The 20,829-nt window shown below is 37.0% G+C and overlaps 2 protein-coding genes across 2 annotated transcripts; both read right to left on the bottom strand.

The window, feature by feature from the left end:
* Positions 1-7,119: 7,119 nt before the first annotated feature.
* LOC119793999 (claudin-4-like) lies at positions 7,120-7,877 on the bottom strand. Its single transcript, XM_038301333.1, has one exon. It carries the CDS (start codon positions 7,740-7,742, stop codon positions 7,185-7,187), a length of 558 nt encoding a protein of 185 aa, XP_038157261.1. The 5' UTR covers positions 7,743-7,877; the 3' UTR covers positions 7,120-7,184.
* Positions 7,878-12,881: 5,004 nt separating this feature from the next.
* On the bottom strand, positions 12,882-13,660 carry LOC119794004 (claudin-like protein ZF-A89). Its single transcript, XM_038301338.1, has one exon. The coding sequence runs from the start codon at positions 13,622-13,624 to the stop codon at positions 12,992-12,994; it is 633 nt and encodes a 210-aa protein (XP_038157266.1). The 5' UTR covers positions 13,625-13,660; the 3' UTR covers positions 12,882-12,991.
* Between the last annotated feature and the right edge of the window lie 7,169 nt (positions 13,661-20,829).

Consider the following 20,829-nt stretch of genomic DNA (forward strand, 5'->3'; position numbering starts at 1 on the left):
TTATACAAACAATATAAAACACTTGAAATATGTTTCCTGTTGGAACATTTAAAAATGACCTAAATGTCTAATCGATACTCACTGTAATAACATGAAGGTGTCTGAGTGAATACGTCACAACTTCCAGCAGGAACTGTTTACACTACATTCAGGTCACATAATCCTTTATTCCTTCCCTAAATTCCTCCTTTTATTAGCGAAATTTATACCTGATTTTAGTGAAAGAAAAACTCTGTATAGAGATTTACTCTGTTTTTTGTCCATCAGTCAAAGCATTATTCTTAACAAATAAAGGTAGCTATTGCGGTAGATTTGTGGATAAGTGGCTTACTTTCATAGAATGATGCAAAAGTTTCTGGTTAATATTTTAGGTCTGTTACTTTAACTACACCAGTCCTAATTGAGGACACAAGACACATCAACTGGCTGATATTTTTGGCAGATATGAGCATATTTCTCTTGTACCCATATAAGCCGATATGTGCATGTGATAGGTGATTCATCAGTCATGCTTTAAGATCATGTGATTTACATATTTACATGTGTTTGTACTCTATTTGTAATCAATCAATAATGATTTTTTGATTCGTTAATGTTTCTTTTTTGAAAGTTGCGATTCGTTTGCTAACATTAATTCAGCTTCATCATGTAAATAGTGGAAGAAAGAGCAATATCAGCTCTGAGAATCAGCTAAAAATATTGCCAGTATACTGTATATTGGGGATCAGATAAGACTTATAGCAAATTGATTAATATTGCCCCCAAGAAACTGTATAAGATGATCTCTAGTGTATAGAATACAAACTTCAGCCATTTAAAGGTGGATTTGCTGGTTCGTTTCAGATGGTCCTGCTATATAATCTAAATGTATTTTGAGTTAACGACCAAATCTGATGGCTGGAATTTTCTTATCAGGATTTTCATGAAGTTATCTATATAGCTCCTGAAATACCAAAGCAGCCCTAATACATTACATAGGCGCCACCATATTTGATATAGTGTTCATTTTCTGAATTAGGATTCACCAGATGGAATAGGATCTATAATTTCTAGAAATGTCTCATTAAGTCACAGAATATTTAAGGTCAAATATGAGGGAAACCCTGATCGATTCTCTCTCTTTTGTTTTACATTTATTGCCTTACATACATTAAGTGCACAATTTTAACCGGTTTTCATATATATATATATATATATATATATATGTATATATATATATATATATATATATTTTTTTTTTTAATCAGGAATATTAACAGCTGAAGAAAGTGGGTCTTTAGAGATTTTTGGTACATCCTCATGTTTTTGGTATACTCTTGCAGTAATTTTGACAGGTCAGCCAATCACCACATGTGTTACTCTTTTAGATATCTTTTGCTTACTTCATGTTGCCAGCCAAGTTTCTTTTTACTCGAAATCTGGAAGTAATCAAGCCTTTGTTTGGTGAGTGAAACTGAGAAATTTAGCAAAAAATAACAATCAGACAATATTTTTTCAGAGAGGGGGCAACTTATTATTTGCAGAAATCTATTAAAAAATATTTAAAAGCTGCTTCTTGTGTTTATGCTGTTTATTTTGCTCTAATTTATGCCATTGTTGGAAATATAGTGGACAAAAACAGAGGAAGATTTGAACATGTCAAATGTATATAGAAAACAGAAGCACTGATTTAGGCATAAGAAGAAAAGTTACAGGCAAGTATCCCTTTTTTTTACCTATAGATACAAAAACACACACTGAATATTGTCATAATCACATCAATATGCTTGGTTTTTATGTTGGTGTTTCAATATTATGCAAATACAGACAAGACATTTATATTTAATTTGTGTATTGAATAAATAACATTTGGATAATTAAACATATCAACCAACATTAAACAGGATCTTGAGTTTTTATGTATTATTTAATATAAAAAAATATTAACATATTTTGTAATCACCTGATTTGCTTGGAAAATTAAACTTTACAAGTTAACCTGAAACTTGAACAGGCCAGCTAAGATAAATTTAGGCACCTTCTCCAGTCACTTACAAGTTTCAAAACAAATGAAATCCTTGTGTCGTCATGCCATTCCTTTGGACTGAATAAATCCTTCCACCTGGTGACTTTTCACTTCCTGCCTACTAGCCTCACCCCTCTCTCCATAAATGGTCAACAGGAACTATTGATCACAACAAAAAATGTTTTCAGCCAATGTCACACACAACTATTGCAAATAATTTCCTGTAAGTCGAAACTCTTTAGATAAAGTTTCAGCTGTATTAAAAATACAGTTTATTAGCATTTATATTTACTATTCAGGAGAATAACATTTCCTTAAAAGAGGTACTGCCAATATTTCTAAAGGAATGAAGCTGAGCTTTGGAAAACTACACAGAATTTGGTAAAAATAAACCAATTTTACCTACATAAAGTCATCATATAAGAATTATCAGTTTGGATTAGACTTTAGCTGAATTCAGATAAATCTGAACTGATCTAAGAAAGGCCATCAGATTGTTCAAGTCCCACATTGAAAACTTCTTCCTTCTTTCACAGGACAACCACTAAGATTCCAAAGATGAGTGATTCCTTTTTATAAATAAGTCTTACTTAATTTGGGTCAGTCTGCAGGATTTTGAAGTTATTGACATACATCCAGCATATTATAAATCAAGCAGTTTGGTCATCCTTAAGCTGTTGAAGTTAGGCCAAACTTTAAAGTGAACTCCTCTGGCCAAAGGAGGGCAATGATTTAAGAGGCATCCTCCAGATCAATTAAATCACATTTTTATTTCTTACAAAATTTACAATTATAACAATACTTTGGATTTGTAATGCACTTTATATTTAAACAAATCCCAAAGTGCTAAATAGTAAAACAGGTAAGTAAAAATACATGGAGAGCATGAGAAATAAAAAGTGAAAAAAAGCTAAAATAATCAAAGACAATTAAAAAAGGGGAAGACGTTGGAAGGCCACGTTGAAAAACATCCACAGTCTGTGGGGATCTCAGGTGGCCAGGGAGAGCGTTTCATAGGCTGGGAGCAGCTGAAAAGAAAGCCCGATCTCCCATTGTACGAAGCTTCGTCCTTGATGGTTTCAGCAGATATGTTGCAGTAGATCGGAGGTTACATGTTGAGGTCTGTGGGGTGAGAAGTTCCTTACGGTATGGTGGGGCATCCCCATGGATGCACTGGTGGGTAAGGAGGGAGACCTTGTACTTAATTCTGGGGACTGGGGGCTTGGGGATGTCTGGCGCCCGGGCTCGGGTGGTTAGTGTGCCATAATTGGCCTACGGGGGTGGACTACCAGGATTGTGGTTGCCTAGCAGCCATGGGTATGAGAGGACCATATGGATGTGGGGTCCTGGAACGGCTGGGGCTGGCTGGGGTCGGGGTGGGCTTTTTACCTGCTCTGGCGTCTGTGGGGGTGGGTGTGCGGTTTGTGGGGGGGGTGTTGTGGGGGAGGCGGCCCGGGGGGGATTGTCCCTCCTTTTCTTTCCTTTTCTGTCTTGGGCCCTGCAGTTTTGTAAATCCTTTATAAACAAGCATGCCCGTCCATACAAACCATGGGAGTTTACTTCCAGGTGTTCACCGATACCGACTAAAACTAAATACTAAGCTGCAACTACAGTTATTGAAAAATATCGTTAGCTGTATGGAGTTCTTAACCGATATGAATGGTTGCCTGGCAAGCCCTCACCTGTTTGAGTTATGCCGATTAGTTAAAGTTCAGGCATGATGCGGTTGTCCAGTAAGAGACAGATACAGATAAAGTTGGATGATTGATTTTTATGTAAAAGAAGTTTCTAAAGTACAGCTATGTGGCAACAAGAAATAATAAACATACCTGATTACCAGTATTCACAATAACCACAAGCTTACTCACATTCAGCACCAACATACAAGTCTTTCTCCAAATATTAGCATATTGTGATAAACTTCATTATTTTCCATAATATAGAGATAAAACCTGAACATTCTTATATTTTAGATTCTTTGCACACTAACTGAAACATTTCAGGTCTTTCATTGTCTTAATACGGATGAGTTTGGCATACAGCTCATGAAAACCCAAGATTCCATTCTCACAAAATTAGCATATCATTAAAAGGTCTCTAAACGAGCTATGCACCTAATCATCTGAATCAACAAATTAACTCTGAACACCTGTGAAAGATTTCTGAGGCCTTTAAAACTCCCAGCCTGGTTCATCACTCAAAACCCAAATGATGGGTAAGACTGCCAGACTGCTGTTCAGAAGGCCATCATTGATAACCTCAAGCAAGAGGGTATGATACAGAAAGATATTTCTGAACCAGTAGGCTGTTCCCAGAGTGCTGTATCAAGGCACCTCAGTGGGAAGTCTGTGGGAATGAAAAAGGTGTGACAGAAAACTCTGGACAACGAGAAGAGGTGACCAGACCCTGAGGAAGATTGTGGAGAAGGGCCAATTCCGGACCTTGGGGGACCTGCGGAAGCAGTGGACTCAGTCTGGAGTAGAAACATCCAGAGCCACCGTGCGCAGGTGTGTGCAGGAAATGACAGGCTACAGGTGCCGGATTCCCCAGGTCAAGCCACTTTTCAACCAGAAACAGCGGCAGAGGCGCCTGACCTGGGCTACAAAGGAGCAGCAATGGACTGTTGCTCAGTTTTTCATGTCCTTTGGAAATCAAAGTGCCAGATTCTGGAGGAAGACTGGGGAGAAGGAAATGCCAAAATGGCAGAAGTCCAGTGTTAAGTACCCACAGTCAGTGATGGTCTGGGGTGCTATATCAGCTGCTGGTGTTGGTCCACTGTGTTTTATCAAAGGGTAGGATCAATGCACCTATCAGGAGATTTTGGAGCACTTCATGCTTCCATCTGCTGAAAAGCTTTATGGAGATGATTTCATTTTTCAGCACCAGCCGACACCTGCTCACAGTGCCAAAACCACTGGTAAATGGTTTACTGACCATGATATCACTTTGCTCAATTGGCCTGCCAAGTCTCCTGACCTGAATCCCGCAGAGAATCTGTGGGATATTGTGAAGAGAAAGTTGAGAGACCCAAGACCCAACACTGTGGATGAGCTAAAGGCTGCTATCAAAGCATCCTTGGCCTCCATAACACCTCAGCAGTGCCACAGGCTGACTGCCTCCATGCCACGCCGCATTGAAGCAGTCATTTCTGCTAAAGGATTCCCAACCAGGTATTGACTGCATAACTGTACATAATTATTTGAAGGTTTACTTTTTTTTTGTATTAAGAATACTTTTTTTATTGGTCTGATGAAATATGCTTATTTTGTGAGATAGGAATTGTGGGTTTTCATGAGCTGTAAGTCAAAATCATCCGTATTAAGACAATAAAAGACCTGAAATATTTCAGTTAGTGTGCAATGAATCTAAGATATGAATTTTCAAGTTTTATCTTTACATTATGGAAAATAATGTACTTGATCACAATATGCAATATTTTTAGAAGGACCTGTAGGCTTTGTAAGCATCAGTTTTTAATCCCAAATCCAGCTGAAGTTCCCTGCTTATTTAATAATTATCTAATAAGCAGTGCTTCTATCATATCTTTGTTTCGAGTCACGAGATCCTGCAAATAAAGTCTTCTTCATGGAAGTGTCACTTTTTGTTGGGCCTAAAGTAGATGTTGGTCGTTTGCTGACTCCAGAAGAGTCTTCTGGAGACTCCTACTAATATTACTGCTACTGAAACAACCATGACTTCCTCTATCAAAAATGTCGGGGAGCTCATGGAGCGTCAATAGACGTCATATATATTACTTTATATTAGTGAACGTGGATTCCAAGGGTAGGACTGTGTGGGAATTTCAGACCACAAAGCATATTCAAGGCAATGAAGTGATATGTGGATGGGCTTGTTGGTTTTGGTTTTTGGCTTCATCACTGATTAACATTTCAAAACTGGACTTGCATTTGTATTCTTTCACAACTCCTGCTCCTTGTTCCTTTTTAAATATGCGTTATTTAGGTCAACGATAATAATCTCGAGGCCAATGGTCTTAATGAGGGAGACTCAAAAGCAACTATTTAAAGTACTGATTGAGTAATTAAACTGAAGGGAGGGGGAGCAGATTGATGTAAGTAGTAATGTATTTTATATTGCTCTATAAATATGTTACTGTTTTGTACAACCCAACAACACATCTGAGAGAAAGTGAGCCTCTCAGCAGACAACAGGAAGGCTCAGAGTTGTTATTTTTGCACTATTCTCTACTGGGGCTACATGGAAGCACAGTTTGTAGTTTCTTGGTTTTGAACCACAGCTTGGGGTCTTTCTGCATAGAGTTTGGATGTTCTCGCTGTTCCTTTTGTAGGTTCTCTCCAGGTACCCCATGTGGTCTTTCTTAAAATACTTGACAATTAAGAAGCATTTGTGTTTAAAGTAGAAGCATAAACATATATTTATTACATATAAAAAATAATGCTCCATTCATTTACAGTACTCTACAGATTTGTAAAACATGTCATGTTTTTGGTTTTTCCAAAAAATTAAACGCAAAAAGTAAATCTGGCACATTAAGACAAGTAGCAAATGAAAACAATTGTTTAAACCAACATTATGACTTCATATGACATTAGTTTAAGTACATATCTATCTATATATAGAGAGCTTAAAATGAAGAAGCCATCCATCCTGTCCAGAAGAACAAGGGATAGATAGATAGACAGACAGACAGACAGACAGATGATAGATAGATAGATAGATAGATGATAGATAGATAGATAGATAGATAGATAGATAGATAGATAGATAGATAGATAGATAGATAGATAGATAGATAGATAGATAGATAGATAGATAGATAGATAGATAGATAGATAGATAGATAGATAGATAGATTATACTGTATATAAAAAATCAATAAGTTGTGGTTATTTTTTTCTAAATAAACTTCAAACATATACAGTTAATTATGAGAACTCATGTTTTTTTGTTTTTTTTTTATACATTTCGTATGATGCTACTATTAAACATAAAAAAAATCATACCCTTTATTTGTGCTGCTCTCTTGGTACTTTGTACACACTCTTTAAAAAAATTGTAATTTAGTGCAAATATAGACCTTCAGTTAATGTCTTTATGAAGTAAAGTAAAACTTAGCAAACAGAAGCTATTTCTATAGTTTAGTAAGATAAGGACGGCAGTCAAAGGGCAGTCTATTGTTCTTCTTCTCCCATCCTCCTCAGCATCTGTAGCTACCTGCCAGTATCCCTCCTCCAATGACAAGCAGAGCTCCAGACACCCAGCCAATGTAGATGGAAGCCCCTAATTCCCCCCTCCTCTCCTCTGTGGGCAGGGGGTTGTTAAATCCTGTGATAATGGTGTGAGCCGACCAGCTGACAGGAATGATGCATAGGACCCCTGCGATGATGAAAACCACACCTCCACCTATGCCGATGTTGGATTTAGTCGGCCTGTCGTAGCGACAGAAGTTGGTGCACCGGACCCCAACCACGCTGAGCCCAATGGCCACCACACTGACGCCGAGGGAGACGCAGATGAGAGCCCGAGAGCCCTGCAGGTCCTGAGGCAAGGCGAGAATGGAGTCATATGCCTTGCACTGCAGGTGACCTGTGCTCTGGATCACGCAGTTCATCCATAGACCTTCCCAGAACACCTGAGCGGTGACGATGTTTGCTCCAACAAATGGCGTCACTTTCCACATGGGGAGAGCACAGATGAGAATGGTTCCCATGAAGCCGATAATCGCCAGGCAAAAACCGACGAGCTGAGTCCTCATTGTGTCAAAGGTTAAAAAAACTGCAATAAAATTAATTCTGTGTTGACCCAAATATCATTTTTACAGCAGGTTTTCACACGGCTACGAACACTGCCGGTTGTTTTTCTGTCTGATTTTTTTTTTGTGCTGCAGGAATGAAAGCAGCAGCTGGGAGGAGACTTGTTAGTTTGTAGATCGAGTTTCCTGCTTGTCCTGATTCTTGCTCAACCTGAATAGCTGTGGAAAGAAAGTCCCTCACCAAAGAGATATGAAAAAAGGGGCTGAGAGGTCCCAAAAAGAAAAGGTTATATTCGTCAGTGGTGGAAAAAGTACTCACAAACAGTACTTATTACAAATAAAGAAACAAATAAGTACTCTAGTAAAAGTATCACACTGACCTCTGAACTTAAGTAAAAGCAACAAAGTACTTGCTTTTCTCTTTGATTTTTTTCGACTCACTTTGACTAACAGGCACCGAACTTTTCAACTGTAAATTTTAACTCCAGTTTAATCATGAACTCCACAGTTTAACAATATTGTAAAGAGAGCTTTGTAATTCAGAGCTGTCAAACTTTTGATGAAGTCCAGTGATGAAGTCCAGTGTCCTGCAACTTCTCTATTCTTTTCTGCTTCAACACTCCAGATCTTTATTAAGGTCAAATGATTTGAGAACTTCACTCTGAGAACTTCTTGCATCATTCAGAATTATAAAAGTTGCAAGAAACCAGACCTCAAGGACGGTATTCCCCTTTTCTGGTTCCAGGTTCCTTCCTTTGTATTGTTGGAGAGCAGTTCTCTTCTTTCTCCTAAATATATTTTAGTTAGACTTTATACAAATTGGACAGGACTCATTCAGAATATAATTAAGCATTCACATATGCAATACCACCACCCCCCCACCACCCCACCAAAAAGAAATAAAAAAATAACAACAACATAAAGGCCTGGGCCCCATTAAAGCAGTGGTCTTAAAAAAATAACTTGTGAAAGGCTGAAGTGGGTACGGTCTTTTGCCCCAACTGTGTATTTGCATACCTAATTTGCATAATTCAAACAATTTAATTTATTTTTTTGTTTTCTTCACACAGCTGTTACAGATCTTATCTGACCAGAGCAAAAACCTGCAGCCACAGTGGCCCCAGTTGCCCCTTTGGGGGAACTGTAATGTTACCATCATAAATTTATTTTCTTTCATTCCAATATATATTTAATTTGAAGTGTCTGTAAAGTAAAATGGCTTCTAGTCTCTCAACAAACTAAAGAAATATAACAGTTCCTGTTATTTAAACTTTAACACAATAAACTTACAAAATTTCTTAATATTTTGTCCAAATCTTTAAATAATAAAAAACATTGCATAAAAAGACTTAGACTTAAACAGATTTATTTTGTCATTTTTTTTGTACAAGAATGTAAGTGAAACAGTAAAAAGTACATAAAACCAGTAATATAAATATGTGACTGTATATTTACAGTTTTTTTATATTTGTATTCAGCTATTTTATTTTGAGAACATTTTAAACTAGAATTCTACTAAGTGCAATTCACTGACAGATTTGTTTTTCTTTGCCAAGAATATCTAACTCAAAACATGATGAATATGATATTTTTTAGCTAGATGAATGGATGTCTGCTTAGTCTGACTTTTTTTTCCCTGGGTATAGTGATCAAAAAAGCTGAACAGGGCTATTATCTTAGCCTTATGAGACCATCCTGATCTCGCGAGCTTTCAAGGTTTCACTCGCAGATCAGTCTGGAGACTCTCCATTGAAGAAAATTTGGAGCTGTTCATCAAACGAACGTCCAATCAGCTTTGGCTTTGAAGCGGGTTGAGGTGTGATGCAACGAGAAGCGCGACAGTTCAGTCTAAAGAACATGGCGGCTTCAGCCGATGAAACTAGCGTTAGCGTGGCTATCGAGCAAGTTTTATCGGAATTACAGAGTATTTCTTCACTGAAAGAAGAGCAAAACACTGCTCTGGAGGCTTTTCTCTGAGGAAAAGATGTTTTTGCTCTTCTCCCGACTGGTTTCAGCAAGAGTAGCCTGGCCGTTAGTACATCATATGCTCCGTTCATCTGATTAGTTTATTTGGCCCCTCTATCACCAACATAGGCCAATCAGCTAACCAGTATTTTCGCCCCTTCCCAAAATTACTTCAACGAAAGGTTTCCAGATGGATATGCGGAGCAAATCCATCTGGCGGAGTCAGGTTACTATTTTCTAGCATCACAACATCAATTCTTGGTGCTAATTGCCAAAAGGGACGCGTTAAAAAAATGGGAGTTGAATAAATTATGATGTGTTGATTAAATGCATATTCAGGATTATATACAATATTTAGGTCTTGTTTTCTTATCTAGGGCAGTATATGTCGCAACTTTGCACATATGTGATTTATTCGTAATAATTTAAACTATAAGTTCAGGCAGGTGTTACTGGAGGAAAAATGCTAGATTCATGTATCTTTTTATTTCAAATAAGCCACTAAATTCATCTGGACTGTTGCAACCGTTTAAGTTGTCACCAACATTGATAAGCATTGAAGCAAACACCCATGAAAAACCCAATTTAGTGACTTACCTCAATGGTTTTCTATTTAGATTTAAGGGTGAGTTTTTGAAAGCTAGAAGCTCGTCCTTTCGGAGGAGACAAAGGTGGCACCAGAATCTCCAGGATAATTGTTTTTTAGCCAATTAAAGTGAACAATTCTTTCTAATAAGGCAAAGGGTGCGCAATTCTGTTGGCGGGCTCTCTGTGCTGGAATCCATTTTAGATGCGTGTTGGTCTGTAATGAGGCTCGGTAATAACCTCGCTCTTCTTGGAGGAAGCAGGTCCAACGTTATCTGCTCGCTTTGCAGTTGTTCAGTGGACCAATCACCATCTAGCATTTGATTACTTCCCTACTCTCAAACAAAACTAAACAAATAAAGGAAAAACACCATGTGACTTTCCGAAAAAGGTTAAAAAACAATCCACTGGACTTTGTTTCCAACTTTGAAGACGTTTCGCTTCCCGTCCAGGAAGCTTTGTCAATTAAATTCCTGGATGGGAAGCGAAACGTCTTCAAACTTGGAAACAAAGTCCAGTGGATTGTTTTTTAACCTTTTTTGAAATGATTATGACCTGGATGACTGAGAATTCTCACCAGCCTATAATGAAAAGAATCAGAATTTGTAATGGAGTTGAAACTATACGTACTTGTAGTTGTAAATTGTAGTTGAAAAGTAGAAAGTATCCATGGTTAAATCTACTTAAGCACAGATGCATAAAAATGTACTTAGGTAAAATAGTACTTCCACTTCATTACATCGCACCATATATATATAGATATTCATAAACTCTAAAGGGACTGAGAGGGAGATCTTATGAACCATGGCTCAACAATAGAGCGCTTGGAAATCACTTTGTAGTTAGATGTTAAAATAAAAAATAAAAATTTAAATAAAAGCATAAAAAAGGTTTTCAATATTTGCTCCTCTGAATAGGTAGGTTTTTATTTTATTTTTAAAAACCAGTAAAATGTTTGGCTTTCAAATTTGGAGCTTTTTACAGGATAGAGTCCTGAAAACTAAAGGCTAAAACTTCAGTTCTGAAGCAGCCTGTGATTTAGGAGCAAAGATTTTCAGTAAGCTCTATATGAGAAAATTGCACATTCAATCCTTTTACAGGAAGCTGGTGTAAGGACCCCAGCATTGAAGTAGTTATATTTACTGAAGAAATTCATTCAAATTTTGCTAAAATAAAGTATTTTTTTAAATCCATAGTATTTATATGATTCACTTCCCTCTTCAACTTTAAGAGTTCATCTGGAGGGTTTTGAAAGGTTCGGTCCAAAAACATTTACCGGTAAGACACTGATATTGGACAAGAAAGCCTGGCTGGGAGACTTGTCTAATTTGTTCCAAAGGTTTTTCTTAGATTGAGGCCAGTAAAATGCCTCACCACTCACTAACCTGTCATTATGGACCTTACTTTTTGCACATTTCTGTTGGAACATGAATGAATCATCCCAAATTTGAACTAAGTATCTGCATATGTAAAGTTGTAAAGGAAATATTTGCCATAACATGTCTTGACCAAATATTTTATGGGTTGTGATACAAGGTCTTTTACCTCAAAGTTACTCTTGAAAAACTGCTGGTTTCAATTAAATAATCTGAGTACAATTCTAATACCAGCTGTTGGTCTTTGTTTACTTCACTAACAGTTTTTTGAAAATTCAAAATATATTGAGGGCCTTCTGTTAAAAGTTCAACATCCGACTAATTTGCTTACTCTTTTAAACCAGACTGATGCTAAGGAATACAAGTGTATGACCAACAATGTCTGCATTTAGACTTCTCATTCAAGTCTTTTGAATATAAACAAATTACTGTGATTTGAGTGTTTCCAAAATGTGTGAACATACTCTGCAAAGAGATTGAGGGGTTTAAAAATCCAGACATTGTACAAAAAAAAAAATGCATTTTTAATGCAAACACAGGGAGCCAGCACAAATTGTTTTAAATGATTTTACTTTCTAGCACTTATTGGTTTTGATGCAGCTACATTTAGTAACTGTACTGGAATTTTAAGATACATAAACCAAAACCCTTACAGCAATTAAAAATTCTCAATTTGAAGTGTTCATTTCCTCAAGTTCTCTTTTTTCCCCCCCTTTGCATCAGTTGCCTGCAGGTTTCCACTTAAGCTGAGCCATATTGTGTGATCCAGTTTTCAAAGCATTTTTCCTAAAGTACATGGGGTGAGGATAATTCTTCACACCAGTTACATACTTTTAAAGCTTTTTGAAATTAACAGTGCCTGCTGCCTTTGACTTTTTTGGCTAAAGAACAGTAACAAGAGGTTACTTTAGAAATCTTGTAGATGCAAGCCAGGCATCCTAGTTCAGCCTGAACATTTGTTTTTTTTTTGCTCAGAAAGGCCAACAGTGTTATGGTTGGCTATTCACAGCAGACCCTAGAGCAGAACTCTGATTGCAGCATAGAACAAAAACACCCCAAAGTGACATGGTTGTCAGAGAGCTAGCCAAGGACATGTCAAAAGTAACCTGCAAGATCTCAAACTGCTCAAGACTCAAAAGGCTTTTGGATGAGGTTGGATCTACAGCAACTTTTTTTTGCTGAAAAGACTTACAAGTTAAAAATGAAACCCAATGTATGAGATAAAAAGGTTTTATTAAAAATCAGCAAGTTGAAGATTTTAAAAACTCTGGTTTGAGGTTTAGTCCAGTTTCTACAAACAGTAAAAGTGCAGCCTGTCAGGGGATTTCAGACATAGGCTCCCGCACTGGCTGCTGAGCGTGGGGCAGAATATTTAACAGAGTAGCGTCCATCCTTATGCTGGCGGCACTGACAGCAGAGAAGAGCCCCTCCGATGATCAGGAGGCCTGCTGCTCCCCAGCCAATGAACAGAGCCGCACCGAGCTCCCTCTTCTGGGCGTCAATCATGACTGGGTTGTAGAAGGTCCTGATGATGGTGTTGGCTGACCAGGATACTGGAATAAGGCACAGGATACCTCCAACAATGAAGAAGACACCTGCAGCAATGGCTACCCGGCTCTTTGACAGTTCATCTTCAATGCAGTTGGTGCACTTTCCTCCCACAATGGCAAGCAGGATACCAAGGAAAGCAACGAGGATTGAGATCACAACCAGGGCGCGGGCAGCTTGCAGGTCTTGAGGCAGAGCCAGCATAGAGTCATAAACCTTGCACTGCATTTGTCCGGTGCTCTGCTTCACACAGTTCATCCACAGGCCCTCCCAGAAGATCTGGGCCGTCACAATGTTGTTCCCGATGAAGGCAGACACTTTCCACATCGGCAGGGCACAGATGATGATATCACCGATAAAGCCAATACTTGCCAGGAGGATGCCAAGGATCTGAAAGCCAGCAGATGCCATGTTTCCTTCAGTTGCAAAGGTTCAAAGTCAACTCAGCTGCACCTGCAATGGACAATGCAATCAGCACTCACCTGCAGCTTTTTGTATCCACATAGAGGGCTATCTGATTGGCTGTTGAGAGCTGCTCAAAGTGAAAACACCTGAGATCATTCAATAAGGGAATCAGTGTGGAGGCAATGTTTACAATTCAGCAGCAGAGACAAATCTAGAAAAACTAGATTGTATTCAGTACCAAGTACATTGGTTATGTATAGGGGCAATTAAAACTACTTTAACAGCAGCATTAGAAGTAGAAAATGGAGCCTTGCATTTAGAAAAGAACAATTAACATTAAATTTTTGGGCTAACTTAAAAGGCGATAAACAGGATCATACAACTTATCAAACAATAAAACCCTTTTGAGAAAAAAAAATAAGACAAATTAGAAGTTTTGGTTGGATTGTGAATAATAAAATAACAGAATTCAAAATAGATCAGTTTAGTATAAGCCAAACATTTCCATTATCAATAATACTGCCTTAGATTATTCCTGATGTCTATGCAGATTTTACTTTGTTGAACAGGAGAAAAGATAAGGAATTCTCTCTAAAGTCATACATAATACAGGATTATGTTAATAAATATTATAGGTATGTAAAAATGTATACAGATACTTTCAAAAATATACTAAATAAGTAAGGAGTAGCTTTCATATTACCAGAATTCAATGTTAGAATTAGGAAAAGAGTAAGTGATGTTCTTTCAGTTTAGAGATGATTGCAATACTATTAGCTATTCATTGTGTTGAAAAAGTAAAGCCATTAAGATCAGTCATATGTTCAGATTCTAGTTCATCCTTAATGAGTTCGCAGAAATCAGACAAGATATTTTAATTGAAATTCAACAGACACCATATGGAACAAATATGATGGGTTTAATGATTTGTATGGAAACCAGCGCATTGTGGAGTTAAAGGAAATTAACTGGAATACAGGGCAACTAAGGAAGCTGCACTGCAAAAAAATCTAAATCTAGATAAGTCATTTTTTTCTTAAAATAAGTGCATTTGTTCTTGGATTGAGGAGGTAAAAGAGACATTTTGCCAATGGAACAAGACAATTTACACTTAAAATAAGAAAACACAATTGCATTGTCTTATTTCAAGTGCATATTAACTAATTACCTTATTTTAAGAGTAAAATTACCCATTCCATTGGCAAACTATCTCATTTACCTACTCAAATTTAGGGTGAATACACTTAATTTAAGAAATTTTATTAATTCTAGATCGTTTTTGCAGTGTGTTAGACAAACAGTGTATTGAATTGTTAATTTTAGTAAATCAGAAGTTAAAATGTTAATTAAGCAAAAAGTTAAGGATAAACAGCGAAGAGAATGGGAGAAAAGAAAAAAGAGGATGCTGTTTAAAAAAAAAAAAAGAAAACTGGAGAAATGAGAAGAACAGGAAGCACAAGAAGAGAAGAAACAGTTATTTCTCGTTTGAGATTTCTGCATACTGGATTTAATAGTGCTCTGTTTATATTAGGGAAACATAAGAATGGGAAATATGTGGAGTAGATGAAACAATTGAACATGTCATTTTGTACAGTAATAAATATTAGGGAGATAAACAGCAATTAATTAAAAATAAGATAAAGATAAAGATTAAATAGATTTATTTGAATTATTTAGAATGGATACAGAAATAACGTTTACAGGATAATATTTTGCTATGTGAAAATAACACAATTGTATAACAGAATTTAATTCCTGAAATTCATTCTGGGCACACTCCAGTAGAGGAAAAGCATCTATTTGTTGTTTGCCAACTGCTAAAGATTTTAATGAAGATGAAGAAGAATGAAGCAATCAGGCAGAGTGGTTCCACCTGAGCACATCAGTCAGAGAGCTTCTACTGTCAGGCTGGTGGGGTTAGCTTGTTTTCATGCTACCGGCTCACATCTGCTTTTATCTGCAGGTAAAAGGATTTTAAAATCTCCAACAATATATTGTGTGTTTAAAAATAATTCTTAAACATTATTTTACTTGCTCCATTTAACTGGGAAAAATAGCTGCTTTAAACAACCAGAAGTGCTTATTTCTTTATTTTTTGTTTATTAAGAAGGAAGGGTTTGCAATAATTAATATACCGGTACCGTGCACAAAATGTGAATTTGAAGCTGCAAATTTAAATATAAACTAAAATAAGAACAAGCACGTAAATTGAATTAGATAAAGAGTATCAACAAACGTTATTTTAATTCTGTTTAGATAGTGGAACTCGTACATTATTCCCCCTAGTTCAGAGTGATACAGTTCAGTTTTAAAATCTATTTTCTCAGAAGCTCTATATATTATATTAGGCCAGTTATCACATATTTTTAAAAATTCTTTTACTGTTCAGATTATTAAATGATGCCCCTGCATGAATCATAGCTCCATGCTCAATGCTTTGTGGCATAGAGGCAATCAGGCCTTCAATTAAGGGCTCGGGTACAGGCCCGTCTGGAGGGGGCTGGAGTGCCTGCCATGTTATTTTTTTTTTTTGTGTGGAAAAAAAGAAATAACATGACAAATGCCACCAATTTACCTTTTTAACTTTTGCCTCTGTGAGGGATTTAAGAATTTGACCCATGCAGCCCTATGCAGGCAGACTGTGGAGCCCAGCATGAATCGCTTTTATTCCAGAAGAAAAGTCCAGTCAGAAAAGCTGTTGATCAATGAATAAAATTTTATATTCGGAGATATGTGCACCTGTTAGAGGACAAAGAAACTTTGCATTGTTTCTGTTTTCACTGGAGGATCAGTCAGAGCTGAGTGGAGATGAGCACAGTAGGTAATAGTTGAGGGAAGGTTATTTTACTGTCTAGAAAGCTAATAAACTAAGCTAACTAGAATCAACACTGCTAGAAGATACTGTATGTGATGATTTCACGCATTTCTTCATAAAACTTTGTACCCTACATAAATAACATAGGATTGTATGTTTTAATTTAATTTCTAAAATAAGATTTTATCCATTTTTAGATTCTGTTAAGACATTTAATGAGAGTGCATTAATTAAATATGTCTAAGTGTATTTATATAATGAAACTGAATGGCGTGATTCTGTGGAACTGCAACCTGTTTGAATGATGTGACCTTCTCTATCTCTGTAGCAGACGTGGAGGCCGATCAAGAAAACATTGCATGGTAAATACACAACCAGGAAGGATGAGAATAATAAGCAGTGGTCTGGGTTCTTTGTTTAGTTTATTTATTTTAATGGATTTAAATAAGAATTTTAAAATATATAATTCAGATCCTGATATTATTCAGAATAAATAACACATGTCTGATTGGATTAACCGATCAAAGCTTACTGTTTTATGGAGCTTGAAATTTGGAAAAACCTTAAAAATCCTGATGAATCAGCCCTTACAGCCTTTTGGGAGTATTTGGCTGTGCAAAGGTTAGTGGATTGTTAACTAGTTTAGTTAGAAAGTAAAATAAATAATATAGAAACACAGTACGTTTATAGTCAGCATGGAGCTGTTTGAAGGTGAAATTATGTAGAATCTTGCAAGCAGCAAAAACTCAATGTTATTCCTGACATTTTGAATTGAAAAAGCTTCCTGGATGGGAAGCAATGCTTCAAACTTGCAAACCAAGTCCAGTGGATTGTTTTTAATGTTTTTTTTATGACTATGACCTGGATAACTGAGAACCTTCACCTATATATTGCAAGCAGGTAGTTTAGGTTATTATGTGAAGATGTTCTGTAGTGAAACAGATATTGATTAACGGATCATTTCTTCCTCCTTGATAAAAAGAAGGAAAATAACTGATGAGGAGAGAAGAATATAGAATCCCTTTATTGTCCCACAATGGGGAAATTCTGGAGGTGGAGACGGATAAAAGCGACTGAGCCCCAGCTACCATAAGAAGGCTGAGACTGTGAGAAGAGAATAAGGGGGAAAGAAAAGACTGTTCAGGCAAATAGAAGAGGTTTTATCTATGGTTTTGGCAACTTTATGTTTTCTTATGTAAATATTAGATTTAACCGCCCTGGTTTAAATTCTAAATGGACCATCTTTACTAGCAGTTCAGGAATGCAAAAACAGAGGAACGGTTACCTTTTCTGTTATTTTTGTTATTCTAGTACATTGAAAGGTTGTTGTTTTCTTGCTTGTATGATTAACAGAGCAACTGTGTAAAAATCAAACATGTCTCTAGGTTGGACTTTCTACTTTGAATGTTTTGTTCATGTGTAGGTTTGAAAATCTCAATGGTTCTCTGTAATGAAAGACAGTAAAACTTTGATTCCAAGAAAACATTTAACACATTTGATGTTTTTTATATTCTAGTTTTCTCTAGAATTGACTCTTTTTAATACATCACTGTTAAAGCTGTAGGAAAATCTATAGCATCTGCCCCTTCAGTGGTCTCTGAACGGCACCGCTCTGGTTTCTCTCATCTTTATCTGAACAAAACCTCATAAAGCTTTGTTGTGATTCTATAGTTAAATTCTATTCCCAGCCCGCTGGGAATTTATGTTTCTGATACTTTAAGATGTTTATTGCCCTCCCCTGTAGGGGTGGTAAAATATCTTATTTAATCAGATATTATTTCAGCTGTTATATAGTGTTTATGACACACAGTGCTACTAACTGTGTGTTAGAACAATAGATGAAAGAGTGATTCAAGCACTAATCATGGTCAAACAGTTATTTCTGCACATACATGGAATAAATTCACCACAACTTCTGTTCAAAATATAAGGTTTTATTAACAAAAATCATTCAGCTCCAAGTCAAACATATTTTAGTTTAACACTCTCAACTAAGACTAGTAAAACTCAACTAAACTAAACTAACTACTATGTACAAAGAGGAAGGGAAAAATGGTTGAAAAACATATTACAGTTTAAGATGTATTCTGTGTTTGAAACCAAAGTTTATCTGGAAGAATTTGGGATATGATCAAATTAGCTTTTCACTAATTTTAAGGACATTGGAATGTTTTCAGACCAATTCACAATGCAAATCCATGAGGTGAATAAAACATTATTTGGCCAAATAATGTTCTATTGAATGATTTGCTTAATCAAGAACCAAAAACCTTTAGCTAAATGATTCTTTACCCTCTTTGAAATAGCTAGCAGCGAATAGACATCGGGATTCCACTAAATGACTCTTGGTCATACTTGGCAATGGAAATGTAATGAGCATTTGAGGAACACGTGAACACTAATGTTCTATCAGTGTTAACTCCTTAGTGAATAAAGCTTGTCTAAGCTTTAGCAACAGCTCAACACATATTCCTGTAGCATAGCGTAGCATGCAGTCCATTCTTTAGCATCAATTAGCGTTGTCTTTACTGAGCAGTAAACACACGATATGATTAACATCATCAAAAGACACATTGCTTGTTCTGTCCCTAATCATGCCAGACCTGCAAACCTTTTTCCATGTCCGTTTGGAAAGCTTGAGTTTCATCCAGTTTTGCAGCTCTGCAGTCAGGGACTCATTGTCTCAGTCTCACAGCAGGGGTCCCCTCAGTCTCAAACCAGGGCATGCTCTTCATCCAGTTTGGCTCTGTAAGTTCTGAAACTCAAGAGAAATGTGTTGCAAAGGTTCTGTTTGCAGCAGTTAGGTTCTGAAGAGTTCTGACTCATCCTTGATGGTTCTGGGGATCTGGTTTCCCTGGGGCCTGCATCTCCACTGTGGGCCACAGTGGGCCCCAGCTTTGAGAGCAGGAGCAGAAGCAGGCTGGATCAGACGAGGGAGAAAAAGTGAAGAGCAAAAGAGAAAGAATCCTGTGTGCTCTGTGGTTTTGTTCTGCCCTCACAGAGGGGGGTAGGTTTTCACACCTCTGTGACTTCCATGTGACTGCTTTGGCTGAAAAAGGGGGGCTGCTGAAGTCCCCCAGCTGTTATTCACCAAAGCTGCGTTTTCTTCTCTGGTCATCCTATCAGGATGAAATATGGACACTGGTTCCCACTGTCCAAAAAGTATGATCATGGCAAATGGCATAACAGCTTTGATGTAAGAAGTCCTTTTATCCATGGAGGAGAGTTTGAATCAATGAGCAACACTCAAGTTCTTTTTTTCCCTTTACATAAGAAGGACACTGCTGAACTTTTCTGTGGTCCAAAGGTCACATAACTACAAGCAATGTTTTATGTTTACTGGACACATCTGTGTTTCGTAACACTACAGCCACTGAGCTGCAGTCATAGAAATATTAACCAAAAACTCTAAAGCTGGCTGCGCAATCCACTCCAGCTTGTGTTCCTTTATTTTCTCCCCTTTGGTTAAACTGCAGTATGCCAAGGAAAGCATTTCCCAACTCCCACTCTAGCAATGATTGTCTAAGTCAAAACCTGACATCTTTGTGCTTAAAAATACAACTTTTTCTCTGTCTTGTGGAATGTTCAATGGACTGGAAAACTGACTTTTTGGTTGTTATTAGCTGTGAACCATTCTTATCAAATTCATTAGCAATTAAAAATTTGTATCCTTCAATTCAATTCAGTTTATTTATATAGCACCAATTCACAACACATTTCAACTCAAAGCACTTTACAGTTCACCAGATCATGCAGTCAAATTGATTAAAAGTTTTCTATCTAAGGAAAACCAGTGGATTGCATCGACTCATTGACTCTTCTGCAATCTCTCACACTAAGAATGCTTGTAGCGACAGTGGAGTGGAAAATCTTCCTTTTAACAGGAAGAAACCTCCAGCAAAACCAGGCTCGGTGTGAGCGGCCATCTGCTGAGGCCGACTGGGGTTCAAGTAGAAAGAAAGCATCCATACAGAAAGAAGCAGAGACACAAAAGGCAACTGTAATGACTCCTTTTGACCTCCTTTAATTAATAACTCTTAGGTATGTTGGTCATGACTGGCTGCAAAGTATTTAAAAAATTTATAATTTTGGTGAAAGAAATATATTTCCATATATGTTATTCTGGAAATTTAACAGAACCCAGGAAAAGGAAACTGCATTTTAGAATTTTTAAGAATAACGCGTCATTTTTACATTTGTTTCACAAGTAACATATAGGTGAATGTTTTAAAGTCTTAATCATCTTTTGTGATGTTTTTTTCTTCTTTTTGATACAGGCTGTAGCTCCTTTTTCCTCTTCAAGCGGATCTTTTTGGGGTTGAACTAAAGGGGTTCTTTTTTTTTCTTCTTGAGGGAAACACCTCTCAGGACAAAGCATGTGAATGCTGGAGCCAGA

Source organism: Cyprinodon tularosa, unplaced genomic scaffold (assembly GCF_016077235.1).
Source record: "Cyprinodon tularosa strain WSP-4 unplaced genomic scaffold, ASM1607723v1 ctg466, whole genome shotgun sequence".
NCBI lineage: Eukaryota > Metazoa > Chordata > Actinopteri > Cyprinodontiformes > Cyprinodontidae > Cyprinodon > Cyprinodon tularosa.

What these genes read in the sequence shown, in the direction of transcription:
- LOC119793999 (XM_038301333.1), bottom strand. Translation starts at nt 7,742, where the DNA reads ATGAGGACTCAGCTCGTCGGTTTTTGCCTGGCGATTATCGGCTTCATG.
- LOC119794004 (XM_038301338.1), bottom strand. Translation starts at nt 13,624, where the DNA reads ATGGCATCTGCTGGCTTTCAGATCCTTGGCATCCTCCTGGCAAGTATT.